The following is a 12403-nucleotide window of genomic DNA, read 5'->3' on the forward strand; positions in this document are numbered from 1 at the left end:
TGTGTTGCTGGTTTGAGTAGTGCCTGTGTCTTCAGTGCTAAAACCATTCCTATCGTTCACTTTCAGTAAATACAATAACTAGTTAATAGAGAAGGTTATCGTCACCTGCATATTACTGAGAAAATGCACATTTGTTCAATAACTGGAGAAACTACATCCACACATAGCAGGTGGAAAAATTCCCATCATTTTTGGCCCCACTGTGCACCAGATCTGCACCCTTTGCAGTACACAGAAATCCCTGGCAGAAATACACAGCATATATTGACTTACTGTGGATTTATGATTTGAACCACATCAAATTGTTTGGATTTTTTAGCAGAAAATCCACAGCCTTTACTCTACAGGTAGCCATAACATAAGGCTGTGTTCATCACATTTGGTCTGTGCATCAAGTGTATAGGCAGTGAAAAACTCCAAATGCATATAGGGTCTGATTGATCATAGACCACTGCAGAACCCTGTGCAGAGCATACGCCTAATCATAAATTAGGCACAGTCTTTGGAACTGAAATCTCCACAATCCCCTGGCTAGTGTAGATTTTAGTCGTCTTTTATGCCCGAAAAGTGGCGTCAATGAAGAAAAATACAGCGAGGCAAAACTCTAAAAATTAGAATATTGTGCAAAAGTTCATTTATTTCAGTAATGCAACTTAAAAGGTAAAACTAACATATGAGACTCATTACATGCAAAGTGAGATATGTCAAGCCTTTATTTGTTATACAGTGATCCCCCAAGATACAATGGCCTCAGGATACAATATTCTCAACCTACAATGGTCTTTTCTGACCCATCTTAAGTTAAATCTAGACTTAAAGGAAACCTGTCACCATGATTTTGTGCATAGAGCTGGGGACATGGGCTGCTAGATGGCCACTAGCTTATATGCAGTACCCAGGTCCCATAGCTCTGTGCGCTTTTATTGTGTTAAAAAACCTTTTTGATCCATATGCAAATGACCTGATATGTGTCCTGTGTCCGGAGATGAGTCCAGCGGAAAGGAGCCCAGCACCGCCCCGCGTCCTCCGAATCTCCTCCTTGCTGGCTGACGTCACAGAGCTGGAGCACCGAATTCTCGCGATGCGCGAGCTAGCGCATGCGCAGTGTCGGCATCATGTTCATTCCCTGTGCTGGCATCAGCACAGGGAACGAACTACGCATGCGCTAGCTCGCGCATCGCGAGAATTCGGCGCTCCAGCTCTGTGACGTCAGCCAGCAAGGAGGAGATTCGGAGGACGCGGGGCGGTGCTGGGCTCCTTTCCGCTGGACTCATCTCCGGACACAGGACACATATCAGGTCATTTGCATATGGATCAAAACTGTTTTTTAACTCAATAAAAGCGCAGAGAGCTATGGGACCTGGGTACTGCAGATGTGCTTGCGGCCATCTAGCAGCCCATGTCCCCAGCTCTATGCACAAAATCCTGGTGACAGGTTTCCTTTAACATACAATTTCCAATCCAGGCCACTTCTCTGGAAAGGTAGCTGTATTAGTTACTAGTTAGCTGCTATTCCTGACTGGTATAGGTAAGGACTTGTTTTATCTGTCTTAGTTATCTGCTTATTTTTCTTAAATCATCATTTTCTCTTATCTTGGATGACATTTTGGGGCTTTAGAACCGATTACTTAACTTACAATGGTTTCAACATACAATGTTCATCCTGGAACCAATTAATATTGTATCTTGAGGGACCACTGTAATTTGGATGATTATGGCTTACAGTTTATGAAAACTCCAAATTCACAATTTTAGAAAATTAGAATATTGTGAAAAGGTTCAATATTCTAGGCTCAAAGTGTCACACTCTAGTCAGCTAATTATTCCATAACACTTGCAATGGGTACCTGAGCCTTTAAATTGTCTGTCTGGTTCAGTAGGAATCGCAATAATGGGAAAGACGTTGGATGTTCCCAAAGTGCTGTATCAAAGCACATTTAATAGAAAGTTATGTGGAAAGGCTATTCAAAAGTGTTGGGGACTTTCTCAAGGAGTGGACTGAGGCTGGAGTTAGTACATCAAGAGCCACCACACACAGACTGATCCTGGACATGGGCTTCAAATGTCGTATTCATCTTGTCAAGCCTCTCCTGAACAACAAACAATATCAGAAGCGTCTTACCTGGGCTAAATTTAAAAAAAGTATTAAATATGTGAGAGAGAATCTAAATCGCACATCCTCATTACTATGCTTTTGATATAACAACAGTTTAAATTTCAGCATGATAAAACATGGCTATACAGCACTATTATCAATAAATATAACCCTATGCTATGCACTATTAGGAGGCATTATTATACAGTTTGATCAAAGAGCATAGGCCCACTTACCACGACAAGGTTGCCTCTTCAAGTGGGGACCTACTCTAACTTTGGCGTGGCACTGTGCGGCGACTATCGCGCCCCCACACCGCTCCAGCAGACAACGGGACCCAGCAGCCACACAGCGCCCTCACTGTGCGGCAAAGCCACCTAGGCCCTGGGCCCCATCACTCCACCAGCACAGCACAAAAGCAGCGACGGCCACCGCCCAGCACCGCATAATGTGAACAGGTGCAAAGAGCTCACCTGTTCACAGCCTCTCAGGAACACCAACTGAGAGGTGGTAGGAATTTATAAACCCTGTTCAGGCAACCTTGTCGTGGTAAGTGGGCCTATGCTCTTTGATCAAACTGTATACTAATGCCTCCTAATAGTGCATAGCAATAGATTGATAATAGTGCTGTATAGCCATGTTTTATCATGCTGGAAATTTAAAACAGTTGTTATATCAAAAGCATAGTAATGGGGGATGTGCGATTTAGATTCTCTCTCACATATTGAATACATTAAAAAAAGAACTGGTCTGTTGCTCAGTGGTCCAAAGTCCTCTTTTGTGATGAGAGCAACTTTTGCATCTCATTTGGAAACCAAGGACCCAGGGTCTGGAGGAAGAATGGAGAGGCACACAGTGCAAGATACTTGAAGTCCAGTGTGAAGTTTCCACAGTCTGTGTTGATTTGGGGAGCCATGTCATCTACTGGTGTTGGTCCACTGTGCTTCATTAAGTCCAGAGTCAACGCAGCAGTCTACCAGGAGATTTTGGAGCACTTCATGCTTCCTTCCGCAGACGAGCTTTATGGAGATGGGGACTTCATTTTCCAGCAGGACTTGGCACCTGCCCACACTGCCAAAAGTACCAAACCTGGTTCAATGACCATGGGATTACTGTGCTTGATTGGCCAGCAAACTCGCCTGACCTGAACCCCATAGAGAATCTATGGGGCATTGCCAAGAGAAAGATGAGAGACATGAGACCGAACAATGCAGAAGAGCTGAAGGCTGCTATTGAAGCATCCTGGTCTTCCATAACACCTCAGCAGTGCCATAGGCTGATGGCATCCATGCCACGCCACATTGAGGCAGTAATTGATGCAAAAGGGGCCCAAACCAAGTACTGAGTACATATGCATGATTATACTTTTAAGAGGTCCTACATTTTTCTATTTAACATCCTTTGATTTCATGTAATATTATAATTTTCTGAAATTGTGACTTTGGGGTTTCATAAGTTGTAAGCCATAATCATTCAAATGATAACAAAGCCTTGAAATATCTCGCTTTGCATGTAATGAGTCTCTCTCATATGTTAGTTTCACCTTTGAAGTTGCATTACTGAAATAAATGAACTTTTGCACAATATTCAAATTTTTCGAGTTTCACCTGTAGGTATTTTATCAGCAAGTTTTGCCACATTCCTTAGGCAGCATGAAAATAGGTGACAGGTTCCCTTTAAATCCGATATCATGCTTGTACTCTGACCACTTACCTAGTTTTCCCCCACTTACCCTTTTCACTTTCTTCATGTAGATCCTAAGAAAAGTGGCAGCCGTGCCGGGAGCCGTACAGGAAGCCGTGCCAGCAGCCGCAGAGGGAGTGATGCCTCCGACTTTGATCTTCTAGAGACACAGTCCGCTTGTTCCGACACCTCAGAGAGTAGCGCTGCTGGTGGTCCATCCCGCAGAGGACTGTCTAAACCTTCTAAAATCCCCACCATGTCAAAGAAAACTGCCAGCACTCCTAAAACATCAGCCACCAAGAGATAGTCCTAACTGAAGCTACGCTCTGGCACACGTGCAGATGGCCTATACATGGGACAGGCCGTGACATTTTCTATCCTACACTGTACATCTGGATGTACGTGGATTCTCTGTGGAGAGATTTCTAGCGTCTATACATGTATACAAGAAAAATGTTTATAACTGCCTTATCTGTTCTGTTTTTGTATGTTACTACTTCCATGTGAATATTTCTGTAGATACAAAGCCTTGTGTGAATTCCTGGTAAGATTCAGGGACTCTCGGAGTGTAAAACAGGAGAGTAGACGGCTAGTGATCAGATTTTTGTGGGTTATGAGACCCTTTTTGTTAGGGTTAATATCCCATGGCTACACTACTAAACTTTACTATGGAAATCCTCTGTTTTGTATATGAACTATTCTTGATTAAATTGCAGAGGATCAGAGACTGACACGAGATTTTAATAAGATTTAGTCTTTCTGAATTGACAGCACTTGCACATCTTGCTTTGACCATGTAATAAAGATATCAAGTCTCTTGCCGATGAAGTGGACACTGTGGGAGCTACTACCACGCGTGACAATAATTTCCAAAATCCTGGTGCAGCATAGATTAGCGTATGCTTCTCCTCCGCCATTTTGCACTCCTGCCAGATTCAGCGGATTTTCTAATTGTAAACTCCATATGTTTTATTTATCTGCTTAGGAATTTTCTTATTTATTATTTAATGCTCATTCCACGTAGAATTTGTGTGACATGTTCATTTTTTTGTAAGAAACACTCACAGTTGTGCGTCCGACGAATGGGACTCACCAGCACAATTCCTTCCTCACGTTTGTATGCTGGCTTCGTCTAACAGACCAACCCTGTGGGGTGGAAGGGGTTAGGGCTCGGATGGATCCCTCCTGTTATCGGTCATTACATCCAGTTCTTACCAGGCTGCTGTGTGATTTTCTCAGTTAGTTTGCTACAGACATTGATGCTGTACCAATGAACTGTTAAACAACAACACTTTTGTATTAAAATTGCTTGCAGTAACAACTTATCCCCTAGCCGTTGTCATTTTCTGTTTTTCTATGATGGGTAATGAAGACGTTCTCTGCAGCTGACTTCCTATCCATAGCTGTAACTCTTCTGATATACCGAGTGAAATCTTTCTGTTTCGGCATGATTTCCTCCAGGCACTGATCTACCAGTTTACTCTAGGGCACACATGAGCAGACTACCTCTAGTCACGCCTGCACACACCATACATAGTTATGCCGTGTCGTTTGCAGAAGAGGAAGTCAAGCTAGTTTCTTCCTCATTAGACAGCGGAAGTATCTTCTCAGACATACGGCATATGAGGCTGCCCGTGTCTCTGAGGTCCTTTCTTTTGGATCATATCTCGCCCATCTCCTCCACGCTGAAGTCTATAGCACTTCTGCATTTAGTATCATTTCATAATTTAGTTTTCTGTTCGCTCCGTTTTCATATTTTTTTTTTTTTAAACCCACTTGACCCATCCCACCTGTTTGGGCACCAGGGTGGCGATGGAGCTGTGGAGGCACTGTGCTCGATGGCTTATTGACTGCCGTGTGCTTCCTCCTAATCATCGGGTAACTCTGGACACTGCCCAAGTATGTGACCTAGCTCAAGCACTACGAGATGGAGTCCTTCTTTGCCAACTGCTTAACAACCTGTTGCCTCACAGTGTCAACTTGAGTGAAATCAATGTGCGACCACAGATGTCACAGGTATGGACTAGTGTTATACTCTCGCATTGTGTAATCTTTGTATACCTATGATATGTCCTTAAGAAACTCATTAGGCGTGCATAAATGTAAAGCCTCCATGATTTCCTACAGCAAATTACTACTGCACCATCATCTTCGTCTGTAGCACAATGGTGAGAGCATATGCCGTCTGCTGTGTCCAGTAAGGAGAGGAATATGTAATCTTAGAATCTTTGGAAACTTAAAAGGGGAAGTGGATTTTTTTTTACCGTAACTAAGAATCTAGAGGTTGATGTCAGTTCCTAATTGTGGGAGTATGTGATACCGGGAAGGTCCTTTTGCACACGCATGACACAGATGAGCTGCTACCTGTATGTGAAATTGTCACATACAGGCAGATTTCTAAAAGCAACTCTCATTACATTATCACGGATTTGAAACCTTAAAATTGCAGGAAATAGCCCAAGCTTTCAAACTGAAGCATGATTCAAAAATGTATTTTTTGCCTTTGATAAAATGGAAAGCAAGAAGTATTTTGCCTGCATATTAAGAAAAGTGTTCAGTAAAAGGTGAATAGATTCAGCTTCTTATTCCCCAAGGAAAAGACATGAAACCGTTTTCTTACAACAGACTTCCTGGTTGTGTACAGCACATGAAACCCCCTACTAAATGGGGAACTCGCCATATAGCGTAAGCACTGATTACTACAATGAAAGTTGTCTGGTAAACAGCCTGTTATTTTATGCCCACTGCTATGTACAGTCATGGTGTTTAGCACATTCTTAAAGAGGACCTTTCACCAGAAGAAAGCCTCTAAACTGACTATACAGGAGTGTAGAGCGGCGCCCAGGGATCCCGCTGCACTTACTGTTATCCCCGGGCGCCGGTCCGTTCTCCGGTTATAGCCTCCGGTATGTAAGTAGTTAGGCTCCACCCACTTGATCCTGCCGGCGTCTTCTTCTCCTATGCTGTAGCGCTGGCTATGAGCTGAGCGCTGCGATTGGCCAGCGCTACAGCATAGGAGAAGAAGACGCCGGCAGGATCAAGTGGGTGGAGCCTAACTACTTACATACCGGAGGCTATAACCGGAGAACGGAGCGGCGCCCGGGGATAACAGTAAGTGCAGGGAGATCCCTGGGCGCCGCTCTACATGTCTGTATAGTCAGTTTAGAGGCTTTCTTCTGGTGAAAGGTCCTCTTTAAATGTATGGATACATTCACCGTTGGTAGCAATAAGGCCTCATGTACCTGGCATATCTGATTTTTTGATCATGTAAAAAAAAAAAAGATTCTTGAAAATTGCATAGCTTACGTTTACCATTGCATTTTGTTGTTTTCTCACTCCTAACAATAGAAAGGGCTGATATCATCCACAACAATGGAAAAGAATAGGACATGCGGTGAGATTTTTGGTTAGGCATATGGATCTGCTTTAAAATCAGATAGTAAACTGAAGAAAAATGTGGTAGTGTGCATGAGGCCTAAAAGAGATACATACATTAATTTTGGCTGAACCACAGCGGCTTATTCCTCACTTCCCATCTAGAACACATGCATGCTTGGCTGAGCGTTTGGGGGGGGGGGGGGGTGTCGGTCGGCATAGCTTCAGACTATAGCCAGACTTAAAGGTCCTTTACACAGTCAGATTTTCGGCCAGATGATCGATGACAAGCATTCATAGGAACGCTTATTATCTGGTGGTGTAAAAGTGCCACCAATTGCCTGGTAAATGAGCAAAACGCTCGTTCTTCAGGTAATCATATCATTCATGCGGTCACAAAAATCGTTTGCCGGCAGGAGATCGTGCTGTGTAAACCGCCTCCGCTGCCAGCAAATAACGAGTCTGTATGGGGACGAGTGATGCCATTAGCGATCGCTCCTCTCCATACTGTGGAGGAGATTGCTGCATGTAAATGTCTCCTCCACTGACGAGCAGGCGATTGTCTGGAATGAACGCTTCCTTCCCGACAACCGCCTGCAAAATTGGCTCGTGTAAGGGGGCCTTTACACCCACAAACCTATTACATGTTGGGGGACCTACTGTATATACAGCAGTTAACATATTTGTAAGTATTTGCACAATGTGCATCTAAAAATTAGATATGCCTTTGGAAATTGAAGAAATAATGCAGGATGTGGAGTACTCATGAGGTTTACCAGAAGCAGGATCATTTTGTGTGTTTTCCTAGATTCTTTGTCAAAAGATCTATTAGGGAACTGCTCCGTGCCCAGTATATTTTGAGAATATATACTTCACTTTGAGTAAAGGTGAACGACTAGAAAAGTATGTTTTCTATCTGTGAAGATATATTTACTCATTACACGGCTGCAAGAAAAAAACAGAGCTCCTTTTATTCTAGTAGTAGCTTTATCTTTATAATATCTTGATTAAATTATTTTCATCTGTCTTTAAAGCCTTGTGCACACAGCTGTATCAGGGCACCAGTAGATCTGCATGGGGACTTACTGTGCCTCTGTATGCCTTTTATTTCATACTGAGGTATAGTGTGACATACTCCATTAGAAGCTATACGTATGGAGCTACTCACCCCTTGGTTCTCCTACTGACTGGCCCCACTTTTGACTCATTTTGAATCTATCACAACTCCGTACTCGTAAATCTTTCTCCTGATATAACAACCCGCAACATCACTTTAGGGCTTCCCTGTATCTGCACTAACGCTTAATGCTTTAAGCGCTGCACAGTAGATGACATAGCCGCCATCTTGGGAAGCAAATGATGCAGTGGCTTATTTACATTGGTACCGGAGTGCTTCGTTGTGCTGGCCAAAGTAAGCTCTGAAGCGATGTTGTTGGCTTTTTTTTTTTTTAAAGCTGTTACAAATGTAGAGCAATTCAGAAATTTATGCAAAAAAGCAGACAACTCCTTTAAAGAAATCCATTAATAATTTGACATGATCTGTCCTCAGTAAAGCCATGTTATTCTGGTTCCAACAAGTTTTTGTATTTTAGATTTCCATCATTTTCACTAATATAGTATCTACTATTATTTTTACTACAATAGATGTTTTTATATGTTTTTATTCTACCCTTATCGATGGTTGTAACAATGGCCATTCTCCAATCAGCAAGCGGTTAGCGGATGGTGTTTCTACTCTTTATTAAAGAGGTTGTCCAATTATCGACAAATTATCCCCTAACCACAGAAAAGGGGATAAGTGTTTTATTGGCATTTGTTCGACCGCAGGGGCCCCACTGATCATGCCACTACTAAGTAGATTGCTTGCAGCTAGATGGCCCCTTCAAACAGCTGAACAGTGGATGTGACAATAGTTTGACCTTCACCAATCTGATATTGATGGTTTATCCTGAGGATAGGCGATCAATAAACTGAATCTAGAAAACCTCTTGAATAGGTTAAGGACCACCTAGGTCCTTAAAGCCACCCTATATGTATTAGCATTTGTTGAACCATTGAGTTAAACAAACAGATTTGGCTTGGGGCTACTCCTAAGGACTTTATAGTGGTAGTCCTCTGGTCTTTACCCTTTAACCCATATACAGTGATCTGGACTCCGCTGCAGGGAACCACCAGGTTGCCACCTCCTGGGGTAGTCTCTGTTTGACTGCTGACCCAAAGAGGTCGAGACACCAGTGCGTAAAGCTGAAGGGGCCGACAAACCATAGTCAATAACAGGCCAATGTCAGGGCAGGCAGAGTTCGAGAAAGTCCAGTAAGTAGTCTGGGGTCAGGGCAGGAGGCTGAGGTTCAACATGGAGAACAGGAAAGGGTTGGTCAGGCAGAGGTCGGTGCACAGGAAATCCAAACAGTGTGTCCTATGGGCACTAAGAGTCATTGCCAGTAAAATGTACAGCCTGCATGGGAAAATCAAAGAGCTAATCCAGTGGCCTGGCCTGCCAGGAAGGAGGAGGGGAAGGCTATAGCAGGTCCAGGCTTCTGGGAGCAAATGAGAAGAGTGGTATGTCCGCTAGGGAATGCAGAGAGACGGTGGGTCACCATAATGTAGTATAAGGTGAGTCAAGAGTCTCAGGACAGCCTTTTATTTTAGAAAAACGAAAGGGAAAATTAAATATTTGAATATCACAGCAAGCAATGATTGAGCGGTCCTATCAGGCCAGTTATGGTTAACCCCCGGCACTCCAGCTGTGGTGAAACTACATCATCTTTTACATCTAAAAGAAACAGGTTACACCTTTGAAGACAGTCAAGTACTAGTTTTGGATAAGGAGGCCGATTGGCACAAACGAGGTGTGAAGGAGGCCATCTACGTAAAAATGGAGAAGCCAAGCTTGAATAGGGGGGGGGGGGGTAGACATCTATTGTCTGCCACATACAATGCTGTCTTGACACTTTTTTCTGGTGGCATTATAACTGAGGAGCACTATAGGGGGATTATAAGGACTGAGCCACTATAGGGAACATATGTTGGTTGTCTGTCCGAGGCTGCAACTACTTTGGGGGTTCTATAACTACTGGACTCACTGTGGTGGGCATAATAAATACTGAGACCATTATAGGAGGTCATTATAACTACTGGGGGCATTATAACTACTGCGGGTACAATAGAGCATAATAACTTGGGGGTACTTTTGGGGAATATAATTTCTACTATGAAGTCATCATTACTTCCATGGGTGGCATTATTATTGGACATAATATAAAGGGTACTTCTACTACTAATGGGGGCACTTTAGGGCAGCATTGTCACTATTAGGGGCACTTTTAATAATGATTTGTCATTTGTCTGCCATGTAGGAAGCCTCCCCTTCAGAAGGTAATGCACTGCTTGCAAGAATAGTCTCGTATACACTGAGCAAAAATATAAACGCAACACTTTCGGTTTTGCTCCCATTTTGCATGAGCTGAACTCAAAAGATCTGAAACATTTTCTACTTGCACAAAAGGCCCATTACTCCCAAATCTGTCTAAATATGTCTTAGTGAGCACTTCTCATTTGCCGAGATAATCCATCCCACCTCACAGGTGTGGCATATCAAGGTGCTGATTAGACAGCATGAATATTGGACAGGTGGGCCTTAGACTGCCCACAATAAAAGGCCACTCTGAAATGTGCAGTTTGAGCACAGCACAATGCCATAGATGTCGCAATGTTTGAGGGAGCGTGCAATTGGCATGCTGACTGCAGGAATGTCTACCAAAGCTGTTGCCCGTGCAATGAATGTTCATTTATCTACCATAAGCCGTCTCCAAAGGCGTTTCAGAGAATTTGGCAGTACATCCAACCGGCCTTACAACCGCAGACCACGTGTAACCACACCAGCCCAGGACCTCCACCTCCATGATTGTCTGAGACCAGCCACCCGGACAGCTGCAGCAATAATTGTTTGCATAACTAAAGAAGTACTGCACAAACTGTCAGAAACCGTCTCGGAGAAGCTCATCTGCATGCTCGTCATCCTCATCTGGGTCTGGACCTGCAGTTCGTCGTCATAAATGACTTGAGTGGGCAAATGTTATCATTCAATGGCATCTGGCATTCTGTTCACAAATGAGTCCCGGTTTTCACTGTTCAGGGCAGGTGGCAGACAGCGTGTGTGGGTGAGCGGTTGCTGACGTCAACATTGTGGATCGAGTGGCCCATGGTGACGGTGGGGTTATGGTACAGGCAGGCGTATGTTATGGACAACGAACACAGGTGCATTTTATTGATGGCATTTTGGTGTTTTATTATTTTTTTTGCGTGGTATTGAATGGTATCAATTATCGCAATACATTTTTTATATCGAAATCAAATCAAAATTTTGGTATCGTGACAACTAACCCTGTCCTCTAGGTGTCACACTTTGGCCCATGTCAGAGTTGCTCAGATCCTTACACTTGCCCATTTTTCTGCTTTCAACACTTTATGTTTACTTCACTTTATTATTTACCAAAGTATCAATCTCGTATAATGAGCATACGAGCATCAAACGGCAAAAATATCCAAATATCAGTAAAGGATCACGCAGGATCCACATTTTCAGTGACAATCAATGTATACAAATGAAAAAAGTAAACAGCACTAGAAAAGTGTAGAGAATATTCTCAAACAAGCGACATTGTACATATTATACATCAATTTAGCATTATAGTACCCCACCCCAAAGGACGCTAAAGAATCAAGAGAAGTCATCTCACATATAACATTTATGAAAAATAAACCAAACAGTTAGGGCCCAGAAAAAGAGAGCAAAAAAGACCCTTAAATAGGAAGTAATCTATATATGATATATAGGTTAGGAAAAGGCAATTGTAAAAATGAGGAATATAGAAGCGTGCTGCAAAACTATTATTCCCTGAGTTCCTCTATATTACTGAGTTCTCCCAGTAGCCTTGAAAACTCAGAAGAATGGACAAAATCCACAAGAGTATTCCACCTACTATAGAATAGATTCTCCATACCCTGCGATGCGAAAGTGCTGTAAGTTCTTCCATTCTTAACAAATATCTGAGTTCGGACGCCCATGCACAGAGAGAGGGAGCATCCACCTTTTTCCACCGACGCGGAATAACCATACGTGCTGCTACTAGAAAGAACCGCAACGGATTTTTCTTTAGACTAGCTATCGAGCCTGGGATAAGCGATAGAAGAGCAATCTTAGGAGAGTTGGGAACCGTTTTACCCGTGAATTTGTTACATATGAGGAAC

General features: G+C 43.0%; 2 protein-coding genes across 24 annotated transcripts in view; both read left to right on the forward strand.

The window, feature by feature from the left end:
- The window catches only part of MACF1 (microtubule actin crosslinking factor 1), a 284153-nt gene extending 279050 nt beyond the window's left edge, over window positions 1–5103 (forward strand). For 19 of the 21 annotated variants that reach the window (XM_040424601.1, XM_040424619.1, XM_040424622.1 and 16 more), the window contains one exon: window positions 3850–5103. In XM_040424601.1, coding sequence (XP_040280535.1) covers window positions 3850–4085 — 236 coding nt within the window. In that variant the 3' untranslated portion in view covers window positions 4086–5103. The remainder of the gene's footprint in view (window positions 1–3849) is intronic. The other 2 variants (XM_040424615.1, XM_040424616.1) reach the window with 1 other exon arrangement.
- A 204-nt stretch (window positions 5104–5307) lies between these two features.
- Window positions 5308–12403, forward strand: part of VAV1 (vav guanine nucleotide exchange factor 1) — a 100259-nt gene continuing 93163 nt past the window's right edge. The window contains exon 1 of one of the 3 annotated variants that reach the window (XM_040424627.1): window positions 5308–5794. In XM_040424627.1, coding sequence (XP_040280561.1) covers window positions 5591–5794 — 204 coding nt within the window. In that variant the 5' untranslated portion in view covers window positions 5308–5590. The remainder of the gene's footprint in view (window positions 5795–12403) is intronic. The other 2 variants (XM_040424626.1, XM_040424625.1) reach the window with 2 other exon arrangements.

This window comes from Bufo bufo, chromosome 3 (assembly GCF_905171765.1).
Source record: "Bufo bufo chromosome 3, aBufBuf1.1, whole genome shotgun sequence".
NCBI classification, from domain to species: domain Eukaryota; kingdom Metazoa; phylum Chordata; class Amphibia; order Anura; family Bufonidae; genus Bufo; species Bufo bufo.